Source organism: Chinchilla lanigera, unplaced genomic scaffold (genome assembly GCF_000276665.1).
Source record: "Chinchilla lanigera isolate Chin_1 unplaced genomic scaffold, ChiLan1.0 scaffold00063, whole genome shotgun sequence".
In the NCBI taxonomy this organism is placed as follows: domain Eukaryota; kingdom Metazoa; phylum Chordata; class Mammalia; order Rodentia; family Chinchillidae; genus Chinchilla; species Chinchilla lanigera.
In genome coordinates this window covers 11,250,724-11,268,430 of record NW_004955464.1, presented here as the reverse complement: position 1 = coordinate 11,268,430, position 17,707 = coordinate 11,250,724, and the positions used below count along the sequence as shown (strand labels likewise).

At 37.5% G+C, this 17,707-nt stretch overlaps 1 protein-coding gene across 3 annotated transcripts in view; it reads right to left on the bottom strand.

Moving 5' to 3' along the window:
* Positions 1-17,707, bottom strand: part of Stil (SCL/TAL1 interrupting locus) — a 75,384-nt gene that overhangs the window by 20,218 nt on the left and 37,459 nt on the right. For all 3 annotated transcript variants that reach the window (XM_005398638.2, XM_013521733.1, XM_005398639.2), the window contains exons 10-13: positions 12,247-12,397; positions 11,156-11,265; positions 7,261-7,375; positions 4,012-4,977 (exon numbers count right to left, since the gene is read on the bottom strand). In XM_005398638.2, coding sequence (XP_005398695.1) covers positions 4,012-4,977; positions 7,261-7,375; positions 11,156-11,265; positions 12,247-12,397 — 1,342 coding nt within the window. The remainder of the gene's footprint in view (positions 1-4,011; positions 4,978-7,260; positions 7,376-11,155; positions 11,266-12,246; positions 12,398-17,707) is intronic.

Genomic DNA, 17,707 nt, shown 5'->3' with positions numbered 1-17,707 from the left:
TTGGTTTTTTTGGTTTTTCTCTGGTACCAGGAACCGAACTCACGACCTTGCGCTTGCCAGGCAGGCGCTTTTGCCGCTGAGCTAAATCCCCAGCCCCTATATGTATATATATATATATAAAAGAAAGAGACTTAATTTTCCTGGTTAAAAAGAAGAGAATCTTCCTTGCTCTACATATTTAAAAAGAAAGAAAGGAAGGAAGAAAGGAAGGGAGGGAGTGAAGAAGGAGGAAGGCTGAAGGAAGAAGGAAAGAAGGAAGGAATGAAGAAAGGGAGGGAGGAAGATTGGTATAACCTTTTTAGCAGACATTTACAATTATTCAAGTAACAAAATGAGCACTATGCAAGTATTACAGGCTAGGTTTGGTGGTGTAAACCTTAATCCCAGCCACTCCAGAGGTTCTCAGGCAGGAGGATCAAAAGTTCAAGGCCAGTGTGGGCCATTTATGGAGATGCTGTCTCAAAATAAGAAAAGGGCTGGGGGTGTAGCTCAGTGGTATAGCACTTGTCTGGCCTTGGGTTTGTTCCCCACTACAGGGCAGGGGGGATTATTACATGTAAGTATTTTCAAGGTGCTAAAAACAGATGAAGTTAAGCTCCCTCCCCAAAGCTACTTCCTATTAACAGTTAGATCAGAAAACAAGCAAACATGTAATTAATGTATGAATGCTGTGAAAAAATTAGCCATTATAAGAACCAGAAGAGGAGTATTTTAGGCAAAGAGAACTGAAAATGTATGAACTAAGTATAAGCATGTACTTCATGTCTGAAGAACAAAAAGCATACCACTGTAGCCACATCAACACCGAAGAAGGTGGTAAGAGGAGTGGACGGAGGGAGACAGCTGAACCACAAAGGGCTTTGAGCTGGGTGTGGTGACACGTCTGTAGTCCTAGCACTCGGATGATGAGGCAGGAAGAGCATAAATTTGATTCTAGGCCACGCAATTTAGTGAGACCCTGTCTCAAAATAAAAATGCCTGGGGATGTAGCTCAGTGCAAAGCCCTGGGGTTCAATCCCTAGTCCACAAATAAAACAAAAACAAGCAGGGAGAGGTAGCCTGTAATCTCAGTACTGAGAGGCTGAGGCAGGAGGATCACCACAAGTTCCAGATGAGCCTGGGCTACACAGTACATTCAAGGTCAGCCTGAACTACACAGTGAGACTCTGCCTCAAAAAACAGAAACAGAAACAAAACAAAGCAAACAAATAAAAAAAATGCCCCCAAAATATAAAAGGCTTTGAGACCAAAGTAAGGAATTTGGTTTACTCTGTAGCAACAGAAAACCATTACAGTACCATGATCTGATGCTTTTAGAAGATGGCTGTGGTACTTCTCATTGTGGGAAGCATGAGAGGACAGTACTGGAAGCAGCATGTATGGGTATGGTTAGACAAACATGTGCATCAGGGCGGTAGCAGGAAAGGCAGTGGAGAGCAATTATATTCAGAATATAAGTAAAAAGTAAAAGCACAGGGTTTCCCCCTCCCCTCAGTGCCTCAGTGCTGGGGATTGGACCCAGAGCCTCAACTTGGTAAGAAACAGCTCTACCACTGAGCTACAACCCCCACCCCTAGAAGTCTAGGGTTTTTTTGAATTAGGTCTAGGTAACTTGATGAAGGTGGTATCATTAACTGAGATAATAATGATAAGGGAATATAGCAACAGTTAACATTAATCAAGTACTAGTTATATGTCAGGTACTATTCTAAGCCCTCCCTAACTCATTCAACCCTAAAACTCTGTAAGATTTATGTATAGCCTTATTATGTATATAAGAAAGCTGAGCCTGGGAGCTAAGGTCACTTATCCAAAGTTGCATAGTGTGTGTTACAGAGAAATTGGATGAGAATTCAAGGAATCCAGTACCAGTGCCCATTCGTTTAACCATGCACCAAAATGAAACTTGGAAGACCGAGAGAGGTGTAAATTTGGGTGTTCTGAACTTTTAAAATGTACATTCCCGTTGATGTCACAATTTTATTGTGGAGATCTATGGTACAGAGATGCTAACACATACACAGTGAGATGTATTAGGATACTCAGTGCTACATGTTTGCAATAGCAGAAACTTTAAACTACTGACATAGTAAGAGAACAGTTCCAAAAACTACATAATTACAACAGAATCCCAGGCAGGGTAAGAAAGAGTTCTTGTATGATCTTATAAAGAAAATATCTAAAGTACTTTTTAAAAAAAGTTCATGGCTGAGCACTCAGGAGGCTGACATGGGAGGATCACCTCAAGTTTGAGGTTGGGGTGGGATACCTGGTGAATTTAAGGTCACCCTAAAGTACACAGTGAGACACTGTCTCAAGTTTATGAATGAGGAAAATACTATGTTTTTTACTATAGAAGATTTTCTGTATCATATTTTGTATGATTCAGATAATCTAGATGAGAACCCAGTCTATATCACATTTTAAACATACACACCTCAAGTAATCAAGATTTCTAAGTAGCTTAAAGTATCCTTTTAGCCTCTACCGTTTTTTCTTTTTGATTATTTTGAACAAGACAGGAAATCAATGATCAAGACTTCTTTTCAAGTTTGTGTTTATAATAAAATTTTAAAGAATTTACTTAGGTTTAAGAAACAACAACGCTTAGTTTTTTTATGTGTTCCTATCCAAAACATTTTAAATCAGAATTTGAATATTTTTTGCAATATGCAAATACTCATTTCAGTTTTAAAAACAAAAAAAATTTTAAACAGCACATTATGCATATAATACATATGTTTGTATGGATAAAGTATAATGGAAAAATATGAAGAACATTTCTGGCTGTTTCTATTGGTACTAAGTATAAAGGGAGGAATAATTTGGGGTAGGTAGGGGGAGGAAGGACGTTACTTAGGAAAAAAGAGACAGTACTTATAGTCTAAACTGTGCAAGGATATAATTAAGACTAAGAGCCCTGCAATAAAAGCCCCGAAAAGGAACATCTCAGAACAAAGTGAGTGGAATAAGTCCAGTACAGATACACACAGAACATCTTGGCTTACTCCCTTAACGTAGACTGGCTAAGGTTAGTATATATACAAAAGGATTGGCACACTAGATATGTCAGCCTTGATATCTAGTTAAATATAAGGCCTTTATATTTAGTTGCATATAAAAGCTTACTAAAGTATAGTGTCTTTCCATTAGAAGCAAAAAGGGGGCTGGGGATTTAGCTCAGTGGCAAAAGCGCCTGCCTGGCAAGCGCAAGGTCGTGAGTTCGGTTCCCGGTACCGGGAAAAAAAAAAAAAAAAAAGAAAACCCTCTTCCATTAGAAGCAAAAAATGAAAGAAAAATGTCATTATGCTATCGGTTAGGTCACAGTGGTGGCAAACCCATAGCACGTATGCCACAGTGGGCCGTCTGTACCACTGAAAGCTCTAAAAGGTTCACCATCACTGGGTTAGGGTATAAGAGAGAAGACTTGGTTTCTAAAACTGGTTCTATTATTAACTAGCAATGTGGCATTCAGCTAAATTATTCTATCTAATCCTCATTTCTCTCATGTATAGAACAAGAAAGCCTAAAATTCAGTTTCTAAGGTTCTTTCTAGTTCTGTAATTCCAAAATTCTATTCTATACTTTCTTGGTTTTTTTTTTTCCAAACTGGGAGTCGAACTCAGGACCTTGCACTTGCCAGGCAGACCCTTACGCCACTGAGCTATATTCCTGGCCCCATTTTTTACGCTTTTTTTGTTTTTGTTTTTTGGAATTGGGAATAAAATTCTATTCTATAAGACATAATTGATAAAGAGTTTCCAGTTTTTGTTTTGGTTTGGTTCTGGGCACAGATTCCAGGGCTTCCGGACTGAGCTACATCTCCAGTCCTATTTTTTGTTTTTATTTTGAGACAGGGTCTTACTAAGTAGCTAAGATTCCCAAGCTGGGCTTAAACTCATGATCCTCCTGCCTTAGCTTTGCAGACTACCATGCCTGCTAAATTCCCAGGTTTTCAGAAACCACATTAACACCAAACATTTAATAAAATTATGAAAGTTCCAAGCAAACCTGTGCCTGAAGTAGTCTCAGCTGTCTGTCTTGCTCTGTGACAAATCGATATGCATCTGGAGATAATCCCATCATTCCATTATCCGACCCAGTCTTGGGTGTGTGTGCGCACAATGCACAAGGCTGTGGGTTATATGAGTCCAGGTGTGAAGGCCTTGTCACAGGTGATGGTTCTGTATCATTATGGGAAGAACAATTATCCATGCCTCCCTGAGGTCTCAAGGCTATAGGACTACTTGAAGAATAGAATGCATTTTGGTACAGAGCTGGACATCCATTTGGGTGAAATAATGAATGTTTTTGAAGTACTTCAGACTGCAGATCTTGAATGGACCCTACTGTATTTATTCCTTTCCAAGAATTTATTGGACTATATTGAGTATGACCATAATGCTGACAACAGGTACAAACATTTGTGGAATAATAAGATGGCAGTGACTGAGGAGGTATCTGAAGTTCCCCCGGTCTTCCGGAATGATGGGGCGAAAAGACAAAATTGTGTGGGTGGGACTGTGAAACAAGAAAAGACTGCCTAGAATGAAATGTGGAGGGTCTTTTAGGATACTCTTCTTTTTGTACATTCCCAGTAACAACTCCTTGAAGCTTTTCAGATACATCAGGAGGTAGCACATTAAGAGGAGACGGTTGAACAATGTCGTTCCCAAAATGGGGGTTCCCTTTCTTACAGGTAGCTGGCTGTTTTACTTTACAGTGCTTCAAAGAAGCAGTACTCTGGGTTAACTGATTTGGTATCATTTTCAAAGAAGTCTCCCCAGCTTCAGCTTCTGGGCTGTGTTTTGCATCATGAAGGTCAGGTTGCATGGGTTTCAAGTGCTCAGAATGGCTGATCAAAGGAGGATTTTCAGGATTCATCAAAGCCAGTGTATTAGACAGATGATTTGATTCTTTGAAATTGCCATCGAATACAAGTGAAAGTTCAGGAACTGATGGTTGGATCTTAGAAATCTATAAATGAGAAAGAAAAAAGAAACCTTTAGGAGAAATATATGCTTTGCTTTCCTTAAATCAGTATTTCCAACATAATATTCAATTATGAATTAAACATTGTTCATTATTAGACCATCAACATATTTTCTGGGCAACTTATATGGTCATCGGTAAAAATACAACTGTGGAAAAATAAACAAGGTCTTGGCCCTCAAAGAATATAGCTAACCATCTCCCAAACTTCTTTAATAACAGAACTCCTTCTGCTGGATAACTGATGAACATTGCTTGGGTCACAGAACATATACAGGAAACTGTTTCAGAAAAGTTTTTACCCTCACTCTGAAAAACAAATTATCACAGGCAGTAGCTTCAGCAGATATAACAGTAAATGTTTATGTATCTTAAATAACAAGGTATCTTTTCCAATGAATATTTCAAAATATTTTGTTACAAATGAAGCTACTCTGTTTTTTCTACTGAAATAACTTAAGAGATGGAAGAGAACAGGAAAGTGTAATCAAAATACTCCCTATGATGAATTTGTTATACCTTATTATTAATTTTAAAAAATCTTTCCTATTCCTTTCTCTTCTAATGTAAATAACTAGTCCAATTAAAGTAAACGACAATTCTAAAATAACCCACTGGCTTGCAGCAATCAAGATATTATGACAGGTTATTAGTAATTGACTTCTTTTTTTGTGTGTGTGTGTTCTTGAGATAGGGTCTCGCTATGCAGTTCAGGCTGGCTTTGAGTTCACTTTGTAGCCCAGGCTAACCTCAAACTCACAACGATCCTCCTGCCTCGCCTCCTAAGTGCTGGGATTACAGGTTTACAGACTTGCACCAACATGCTCAGCTCAGTAATTGACTTCTGCATGCAAATAGAATGTTTTTTTCTGAATATAGTAACAAAAACCAATGTTAAGGTTTGGTGATTGTATAGATTGTTGAGTTTATACAATTTTAGAAAGCTCTAGGGCTGGGGATATAGCTCAGCAGCACAAGCACCTGCCTGGTAAGCACAAGGTCCTGAGTTCGATGCCCGGTACCAAAAAAAAAAAAAAGAAAGCTCTAATTCTGAAATCAAACTTCCTGAATTAGAATGCCTGCTTTACTACATATACTTTGTGATCATGAGCAGGTATCTTAACCTATCTATGCCACAATTTTTTCTGGGAATAAGTATATGTATTTACTATGTATATATTATTACACATATGTGGATATACATTATTACATGAATAATAATTATATATATCTGTGAAGTATACAAAATGTAATCAAAATATACAGTGAATGTTTAAATAAAAATTTACTACACGTTGCTATTAACCCCCCTTGAAAATATTCCCTGCTCTGCTTTGGTTTGAACACACTTATTCTATACCTTTGCCACTTTCTGAAATGATTTTGGAAGTTCTCTTTATGACTTCATGAGGTATGATCAAAAACATGGTAAAGGCGGTCTTATAAAAACACTATGGTGGGCTGAGGATGTAGCTCAGTGGCACAAGCACCTGCCTGGAAGCGCAAGGTCCTGAGTTTGATTCTTGGTACAAAAAAAAAAAAACCACTATGGTGTGTTCTTATTCATGTTATTTAATGCATCTGCCACCATTAGACTTCTAGATCGTCTCCAAAGTAAAAAATGACCATGAAAGGTTAACATTTTGAATCAATTTAGGACACCAAGGCAACCACACAATGCAGCTAGACACATGGAAGAAGACTTCCTGAACCGCTTTAGAAAGGGCTGAGAAGGGGCGGGTGTGGTGGCACACACCTGTAATCCCTGCACTCGGGAGACAGAGGCAGGGGGATCTCAAATGAGTCTGAAGCCAGCCTGGACTGTATAGTGAGCTCAAGGACCGCCTGAGCTGCAGAGCAAGACCCTGTCACCCCCACCCCAAAAGAAAGTGGCAAAAAATGATGGTATAAGCCTGTTTGCAGTGAGGGGCAATACTGGCAATGTGTCTTTTATTGTAATAAAATTTTAAACATTTGCTGTTTTTCAATCACACCTTATATACATTTCTATATAGATAAACCGAATAGATATAGGTAGGAAGCTGGAATGATGCTTAAACAAGTTCTAGGTACTGTTTAGTAATTTATTTTATTTTTTGGGTGCCCCCCCCCCCAGTTCCAGGAATCGGACTCACAACCTCGCGCTTGCCAGGCAGGTGCTGTGCTGCTGAGCTAAATCCCCAGCCCCTGTTGAGTATTTTAACATGAAGAAACTTTCAGATATCTAACCACAAAGGTGAAATCAGTTCATTATAAGGTCAGTGATACCTTCTGACTCACTGGATGAGGACTAGGAATTGGTCTTGGAGAAAAGTCTTCATCTTCAACACCAGAGTCATGATCACTTATTGGTATTTTTCCAGGAGCTAACTTTTGGGAAAACCTATAGAGCAGAAGAGGAGACAAGAAAAACATTCAGACCATCTAGGATTTCTACCTTCTTCCTTTCTGAAATGAAACAAAGTCCTTGATAAGTAACACCTAGATCTGACAACCACAAGGCTACTTTTAAAAAAAAATCAATGTTAGTTGACAAGAAAAGCTGGCCTCCTCAGACTCATATTTACTTAACTAACCTTTCTGCTTGATCATGGCAAGTTCAAGCCTACGTTGTTAACGTCATGATAAACAATAGTCAGAGTTCTTTCTGACTAAACACGATGAGGAATATAGAAATAAGACTTGTTATGTACTTTAAAAAGTCTATCATCAACTGTATTAAACACTGCTTTTAGTAATCATTATGGTAAAAAGAAAAATGATTGAAAAATTATGTTTTCCTATGTATTTATATCTGTGGTGGAAAAATACTTTGAGACATCACCTCCTTTTTACTTAGCTGCAGTCCTTGTACCACAGATGGCACATTCTAGCAGAACACAGAAAAAAATTCAGTGTCAACACAGAATTTCAAAAGTGGAAATTAGAATTTAAGACCCTGAATTCACTGAAATTGGGTTTCTATACCTAGTAGAATAATAAGGGTTCAAAATACAGTAGTATCTTGGTTCACAAACTTAATTCTTTCCATGATTTGGGTTGCAAACCAAATTGGACAAGAACTAAATCAAATTCAAGTTGACCTTATGGGGAAATTTGATTTGGTTCAAGTACCACTGTAGACATTACATCCAGTTACAAAAACAAACTACATTTTTATTATACATATGAGCTGTGGCACAGAATATCAACTACATATTTACTTACAGACAGACAGACAGACACACACACACATACTACACGGTGAGATCCTGTCTCCAAAAAAAAAACCCCAGAAATTATAAATGTTTCTCTACTTGAGCTTTTTATTCCTTAAACATTCAAGAAAATGTTCAATAAAACTTTTAAATTTCGGACAATTTCTGGGTATGGTGGCACATGCCTGTACTACCAGCACTAGGGAGGCTGAGGCAGGAGGATTGCTTCAAGTTTGAAGCCAACCTGGGGTACAAAGTGAGTTGAAGGCCAGCCTGAGCTGCATAATGAAAACCTATCTCAAAAAAGATTAAAAAAAAAAAAAAAAAAAGATTTAAGATAATTAAGGTGTTCCTACAAAGCCATTAGAAAGTGATAGTTTTTGATGATCTACCTTATTTCAAGGATAACTTAGTATGTCCAAAGAAGGATGGGGCATCCTGTAGACATCTTTCTAATCCCTAGTACTTCTAAATACTGTAAATGGAAGTTTGCAGGTGTGACCAGATTAAGGATTCTGAGATGGAGAGATTATTTTTGGACTAACCAGGTGGGCCCAGTACAATTATAGGGGTCCTTATAAGAGGGAGGTAAGAGTGTTAGAGTCAGAGAACGCAGCGTGAGGATAGAGGCATGGCGGAGAGAGGAAGGGAAAGAAGACAGACTTGAGGATGCTATGCTACTGGCTTTGAAAATACAATAAGCAGTTATGTGACACGGAATGCAGGTGGAATCTAGAAGCTGGAAAAGGCAATAAAACAGATTATCCCCTAGAGCCTGACAAAGAAATACAGCCTTCCCAAGCACCAACTTTGGATTTCTGGCCTCAGAACTATTAAGATAACGCTGCTATTTTAAGCTACTATGTTTATGGCAATTGTTACTGTAGCAATAAGAACCTAATAAAGATGCAGTCACAGTCTCATTTTACAGGGATGCCAATGTTTAGAACCAGCCTTCAACACAGATATGTCTTAAATCATAGCTTGAGTTTGCAATTATTGTTATTTTAGCCTCTATAAAGAGTTGACACAGTTTCCATTTTAAACTTGTATCACAGATAATTTCCACCTTAAGAATCAAGTGCTAAACCAGATGAATCACTCCATATTAGAAACAAACAAACAAACAAACAAACAAGGCTGGGTATATGGTTCAGTAGTACAACACTTGCTTCCTCTGTACAAGGCTATGGTTTCAGTCTCAAGCAACACACACATACACAAAAGCCATTTTCTCAATAAGACAGATTCCACTAATCAATAACGAATAGTTCCTTTACATCTGCTTGTTTATCATTTTATCATGCAGATTTTTTTCTCTCTCTTTTTTTGATTTGTGAGGCAGGGTCTCCCTATGTAGTTCAGGATGGCCTTAAACTCATGGTGATCCTCCTGCCTCAGCCTTTTAAGTACTGATTTCATGCAATATTCTAAACACACAGTATTAGAGTGGCTAAGAGACAAGTTTGTATTAGTTAAAAAGCTGGGAAACAGGCAAGTCAAATACTAGGATGAATTAAAAATAACAATACTTTCTATAGAGTCAAAGAATAAACTAACATTCTTTACTTTTTTATGGGGCTGAGGATATAGCTCAGTGGCACAAGCACCTGCCTGGCAAGTGTAAGGTCCTGAGTGTGATTCCCGGTACCAAAAAAAAAAGGAGCCAAACAAATAAAAAAACCAATATAGTGCCAGGCGTGGTAGCCCACGCCTGTAATCCCAGCACTCAAGAGGTTGAGGCAGGAGGATTGTTGCAAGTTTGAGGCCAGCCTGGGCTACAAAGTGAGCTCAAGGTCAGCCTGAACTGCATAGCGAGACCCTGTCTCAAAAACACAAAAACAAAAAAAACCAAAAAACCAATATAGCATCTTTTTAAAGAAACCAACATTCTATACCAGCTTTTAATTAAATTTACCAAATTAATGGGCCTATCATATAATAGGGACAACACCCCATCACTGGACTATAAATTCAATGAGGGAAAGACCATGTGTCCATCTGCTACACCACCATATCCTCAGCACATTATCTGGCACATAGTAGAACACAGTAAATGAAAAAGCTAAATTAGAGATGTGATGTTTAATTTCAATGTGCCAATGTGGCTAGGCTATAGTAAACACATTATTTTAGATGTTTCTGTGGAAGCATTTTTTTCAATGAGTTCCTCATTTAAAATATTAAATTCAGTAAAGCAGTACTTCCCATAATATAGGTGGCCTCATCCAATCAGCAGAATGTCTTAACAGAAAGACTGAGCTCCAAGGGAGGACAGAGAATTGTGCCAGTAGATCGCCTCTGATCTCAAACTGCAAACTCTTGCCCGGCTGATCTGTCCTGCAGACTTTGGATTTGTCAGACCTCCATAATTATAGGAGCCAGTCTCTTAAAACATACACCTCACTGTACATACACACATTTTGCTGTTTCTGTTTCTCTAGGGAACCCTGACTAATACAAGGGAGCATCTTCTTTACCACAAAAGGTAGGACAGAATGACCCAAGAAGTCACAAGCCCTTTCCTTAACTTTTTCAAGTGTATTTGTTTAAACAAATTATTTCTTTTTTTAGTAGAGTTATTTTTATAGTAGTTTATCTGGTAGGTTCAGGTTTAAAACTAAAAGGAATGCAAGAACAAACAACAGGCACTGAACAATGGAATGGAACTTCCTAAGCAATGTCACAAAGTATTTGTCTTAATTTTGTGACAAATACTTTTTTTGGTTTTCCTACATAAGAAATCAATTCCAATGAAAATTATAGCTATCTTTTAGTAAAATTATAATCCAGTTGCCTAGGAATATAAAGAAATTCACTGAATGCAAAGACACTTATGGTACAAAAGATTTTCCAATAGTTTCATCAGAAATAATTGAAGTTATTTTTAATTATTCATAAAAAACTAATGAGTATAATAAAATAGTACAAAAAATAATACAGATGATAATTAAGTTATCTTTTACCTCTTAACTGAAAGACTCTTAGAAATGTTGCTGAAAAACTCGTTTTCTACATCTTGGCTTTCAGAACTGAGTTCAAAATGGATTGGATTTTTGTCAGACGGTTCAACATTCTGAAATGAAGTAGGTCACAAATTGGGATCTGACTTAAATAAAAACATTCTGTTTAGATGAAAAGTTGCTCCAAAACACTGAGAGGTTAAATTCTTTAACTCTCATTTATAAAATGTTCACTTGCCCACTCCCCTACTTTATAAATAGAAGTGAAAATTTAGTCACCTGTATTATGTAATCTACTCAGTAACCAGGGATTTAGTGAATATAACAACTATGAACTGAGGATACCCTCTAAATAAAATAGAAATGATATGTCTCTAAAATAGAAATAAATTTTTATTAGACCTGATTTAAGATGATTATAATTAAAATATAAAAATATATTCATAAGCTGATATAACCCAGAAATTATCTCAAAGTATAAAACAAGATCTGAAAGGAAACACATGGCTATTTAGTGGTAGTAAATATTTTTTGTTTAAAAAAGTGGTCTTTAGTTTTTATATTATGACATTTACAGCTTCAAAGATCTACATTTTTGGTAATCTTCACCTAGATGCATTTCTGTGTAGTTTATTAGCTACAGCAACAATGTATTCCTATTCCTTGGATTATATTATACACTGAATTTTAAGTGTAAAAATTATATATATATAATGTATATATAATTTGTTATAACCACATATTGAAAAATAACAACAAAGAAAACAGTAAAATCACAAAATTAATTCTCAACAGTACAGAATGATACAATATATAAACTACTGATATATTCCTCAAAAATTTTAAAAAGGCACAGGCAAATTATTCTGTGGATAACCTTTGAACCTCTATTATAATCTGGTTCTGGAGATATGGTAGAAGACTTACTAAACAAAAATTAATCATAAATGAATAAAGTTAATATTCAGTGAGACTGATTATAAACAAAGTCTAACACGTTGAATTACCATTTTAAGTGTAAACACCATTAGGTTTAGACTACCAAAATAGAACAGGAAATACCCATTAATGTACTAGGTAATCAAATCACTTACACTGAAAAGATGCAACGTTTCCTTGCTGGTCAGTAAGCGAAACTGAAGGTCAGCTATCCTGCCATCACAAGGGAGGCATTCATAAAACTCAGGTTCCTTATGTGTCAAAGAATAGAGAACTATGATGAAATTTCCAGATTCTGAAAAAACCCTGGACAAAAAAATGCCACTTAATTAAAATTTAATGAAGATAACTCCCCTACTTATATCCCCCTCACATAAGTCTTCCAATCTAGTAAATAGAATAAAAGAGTACAATGATTTAAAAGAAAAATAAGGAACAAATTTAGGCTTTTTAGATCATTAATTTGGGGGGGGGGGTTGCAATGGCAAGCAGAAACACGGAAACAACACCCAGGATTTGGTGGCAGATTTATTTACATTGACAGGCACTGATCAGGATCATTCCCAAAATATCAGGCCCTGATCTCTGCTAGTCTAGGGCTTATACGACGTAAGCAAGCAGGAAGTACAGAAGCAGAATGGCTTATCAGTTGAGCATTGGTTCTTACAATATGCATCATAGGGTTCGTCATGTACTTCAGGATGGCTTTGAACTCACTATGTAGTCCAGGCTGGCCTCAAACTCGAAGTGATCCTCCTGCCTCAGCCTCACCAGTGCTGGGATTACAGGCTTTCCCCACCATACCTGGCTTATATTAATTTTTCATCAAAAATGCATTTATTATGAAATATGTACATATATTTTTTTGCGGGGGGGTATGGGTTATTGAATGCAGCACCTTCTGCTTGCCAGGCAGGCACTTGTTCCATTGAGCTATATCCCTGGCCTTATGAAATATATATTTCTTAGAAAAGCCATCATATAAAACAGGAAGAAGTGAAATGGAAATTGAAAATTAATCCATCCCACTCACCATGTTAGTGCATATACTTTTAGAATTCAGGCACAGTGACTTGGTCCTATATTCCCAGAAGGCTGAGGCAGGAGGATCACTTGAGCCCAGGACTTTGACACGCACCAGAGCAACAATAAGACTGCCTCTCTGTTGTGGTTTTTTGTCTAGATGTATCCCAAAGCCGCATACAGTCATAGGTGGGGCTTTTTCAGAGGTGGCTGAACTTAGAGTGTGTGATGCTGGGATTAAGGGTGTGTGATTACTAAATAAGTCCACTGATTGCTTTGGTAGCACCCTAAGCCTGGTAGCCTAGATCCAAGTATAAAAAGGGGCAGAAAGAAGCTGCTTAAGGTCCCTTGCTTGCTTGCTTTGCTACCTTCTGCACACCATGACCTGTTTCTCTTCTGCAATGCCTGTCTGCCACGCCACCCCGCCTTGTAGCCGGCCTACTACAGACTGAAACCTCTACAAACTGTGAGCCAAATAAACCTTTCCTCCCTTAACTTTGGGTACGAGGTATTTAGTCCCAGCAATAAGAAAAGTGACTAACACAATCTCAACAAAAAAAATGTCTCCCAGAATTTTTCCTTAGGCCTCGTTATTTGCAACTGCTATTTTTTATAATGGTCTATCATATCTCGTCACTATTCTTTATTATATTCAGACATTATTTTTTTTAGTGATGACCTAGTATTGTTTTTATATTTGTGCCATTATCAGTTCTCAAAGACTTTAAAAAATAAATTATTTACTGTATTTCACTATTATTAACATTGATAAAATTAACATTGTTATTATTCCCTAAATGATCCAACAAATATTTCCAAATGTTTATTTGTAAAGTCACCAAGAGTCATTGAGTGCTAGGCATCATGTCATATGCCTGTAATCCTACAACTCTGGAAGGCTGAGGCAGGAGGATTGCAAGTTTGAGTCCAGTGTTGGCTACTTAGTGAGACTCTTCTCAAAATTAAAAATTGAAAAAGGGCTGAGGATATAGCTCAGTGCAAAGGCTCTGGATTCCATTTCCAATACTACATATACAAAAGAAAAAAGTCCTTAAAACTACTAAAACCAAAGCCAATTATCTAAAAAAACTTTTAGTAGTTGTCACTATTTTATAAAAGTTTAATGAGAAATAAAATTAGACTAGCCACAAAACAAAGCAGAGAATAGAGAAGCAGAACAACTCTCTCTGGATTCAGGTAAGACCACTGCTTAGAATTCTGCAAAGTACCTTCTTAAATTATGGCAGTTATTAAGAGCTCTGGTATCAAAGAAATTGCCTAATGAATGTTTCAGATTGAACAAAGGATAAGAGTGTTTCAAAATTAATTTTACTGGGTACTTACTGTCAACAGGAACTTAAAACTAAGTTAGTGACTGATAACAAAACTTAACAAAAGGCACATGTAACAATGCACACCTGTACTCTCAGTACTCTCGGAGGCTGAGGCAGGAGGGTTGCAAGTTCAACCTCAGCCTGGGCAACTACTGACTTAGGAAAACGGTGTCTCAAAAACTCTTTGTGTCTGCCTGGCAAGCATGAGGTCCTGAGTTCGCTTCCCGGCACCACCAACAACAAAAACTCTGTGTGTGTGTGTGTGCATGTGTGTGTTTGTCATCATCTAACTGTACTAATCACAGAAAAATACCCTAACATTTGTTTTATTACAAATAAAACTAATTCTATTGCAAAGGCAAAATAAAATGTAAAAGTAGAACTATGAAAGCACCTGAAGATACAAGACATTTAAAAATTTAATAATAGTCCATGGACAAATATATTTTAAGCAAGATAGAGAAAAGATTGATAAACTGATGTAAAAAAAAATTCTACTGCAGCTGGGCCTGGTGGCGCATGCCTGCAATCCCAGTGCTTGGGAGGCTGAGGCAGGAGGATTATTGCAAGTTTGAGACCAGCCTGGACTACAAAGTGAGCTCAAGGCCAGTCTGAACTCCATAGCGAGACCCTGTCTCAAAAAGACCAAAAAAAAAAAAAAAAAATTCTACTGCAAGTGTACTGAAAAATAAAGCTAAGATATGATTTTTTTTAATACAATGGAGTACCATAAAAAAGGATAAACGAGACATTTCTAGGTAAACGGATACAGTTTTAGACCATAAATAAATCAGATACACATGTTCAAATACTGCATGGCTTCTCTGGTGTGAATCCAAAAGTGTAGATAAGGACTAAAATGTATAACAGACACTGCGAAATAGGAAGAAAATGTTTAAGTGGGAAGGGGAAACTAGAGAGGGGCAGGGAGTAAGGAAGAAAAGGAAAAGGAAAAAATGGAAACAAAGCTTTTGTAAATAAGGAGGGGAAGAGAGGTTAAGGGTGGGGAGAGGAATGGGGGAAAAAAGAACCAAGATATGCATGCCCAGGTACAAATTCCATACGATGACTGTTATTACTATGTGTATCTACAATGTACCAATAAAATTAATTTTTAAGAATTCTGGTGCTGGGGGTGTAGCTCAGTGGTAGAGTCCTTGACTGGACTGAATGAGGTCCTGGGTTGGATTCCCAACAATGCCAAAAAATAAAATAAGGTCTGGAAAAAATATTGTTAATAAAAAGTAAATGAAACAATTGAAAATTTTGGAGATTTTACACATAGTATTACATATTAATATGTAGTTTATATTATATACAACAAGAGAAAAAGAGGACAGGGGAGCATGGGAGAGAAGAGAGGAAGAGGGAGAGTGGAAAGAGGACAGGAAGAGAGATCTTACAAATATGAAAACGCAATTCAAGAGAAAAATGGCAAAAGACAAGAACAGGCAGTTCCCAGAAGTGTGAAACACTGGGAAGACCTGATGGGCCTCCCTCTCTCAGCTCACCTGCCACTCTTCCCTTCTCTACACGGGGGCTCTTGCTGTTCCTTGAAGTTTAACGTGCCTCTTTCACCCTTAGCTTTTACTTAAGGTATACTATGCCTCAGGCGTTGCCTCAGAGAGCAACTTGGCTTTTTCCTTGTCTCTGCCTCCCTGACCACCTAGTTTTTTTAAAGACACATACATTCAACATCATAATCAGGCCATCAAATTTAATAGTCAACATGAGGGGAGCAAGAAAAAAAGGTCTACAATGCAACCCTTGGTTTGAACGCTTTACTGTTTCCACAAAATAAACTAAAATGACCTGTTACACAGTTAGTCACAAATGTACAGTTCTTGAGGTGTTTTTGCCCAGATACATGAGTATTATCTAAAACAAGTATTGTTTGTAGCAGGGAGGCCCTGCCATAACTGTGCTTGGCTGAATTCACTTAAGTCTTGTGACCCTGGTCTTTCTCTGGATCTCTTTTCCTGCTGAGCTGTTTTCAGGTGTTTCTGACACTGCCATAGTTAGTGGATATTGTAGGAACTGCCAGTCACCTTGGTTTTGTGGCTTGGACAAGAACTGGCTTCCAGCATCATAGGTGCCAGAGGTCCTGCCTCCAAGTTTTTCTCTCTTCATGGGTCCAAAATGTAAAGATTTGTAATTGCTAAAATCACTGCAGCTTCTGCTACTATGAAAAGTGCTTACATTATTACCACTGTAGTCATTGCTATTGCCAATGTATCTACCACCACAGCTGTTACGACCACTGAGGATTGTTTCTGTTTTAACATTTAGGTCTTTGAAGAAGAAGCATTGTTAAAGAACAGGGTCACAACAGTTCAGTGAATTCAGCCAAGCACAGTTGTGGCAGGGCCTACCTGCTACAAACAATATTTGTTTTAGACAATATTCACGCATATGGACAAAAAAACCACCATGACCATTAAGCTTTCTCCATAACCAAAAAACATCACTGCCCCCAAAAGCAAAGTTCCTAAAGTGCTTGGTGTTGGGATTTCTTATTATCACGCTTCCTGAGTGTTCCCCATTGCTCAAAATAGCTTCGCAGATGCTCATCAGTTGTTTCAGAGCTTGGTCCTCCAATGAAGAGCTTCTGCAGCTGCTCAGGGTACTAGAACACTAATTTAGACAGGAAAGCAAGAGAGACTTTAACAATGCCTCTTCTTTCAAAGACCTAAATGTTAGAACAGAAACAATCTGTTGGATGATAGCAAAAGTAGAACTCTTGAAAACATAGGTATAGGTGAAGATTTTATAAATAAAACCCTGACCATACAGGAAGTATTACAAAGAATCAACAACTGGGATCACATCAAATTAAAAAGCTTTTGCAGAGCAAAAGAAATCACCCACAGCATAAAGAGACAACCCCCAGAATGGAAAAATATTTTACCAGCTACTCCTCAGACAAAGGATTAACATCTAAAATATAGTCATCTGAAATGAGTAAATATTTCTCAGATAAAAAACAAACAACAAATAAATATGTGAAGAAATGCTCAACATCACTGGTCATTTGAGAAATGCAAATTCAAACAACACTGAGATTCCATCTCACCCCAGAAAGAATGGCTATTATCAAGGAATTAGCCAATCACAAATGCTGATGGGGCTGTGGGGAAGAAGGAACCCTGCTCTACTATTGGTGGGAGTGTAGACTGGTGCAACTACTGTGGAAATCAGTGTGCAGATTCCTCAAAAAACTAAAACATAGAGATTGCATTTGACCCAGCTATTCTGTTCC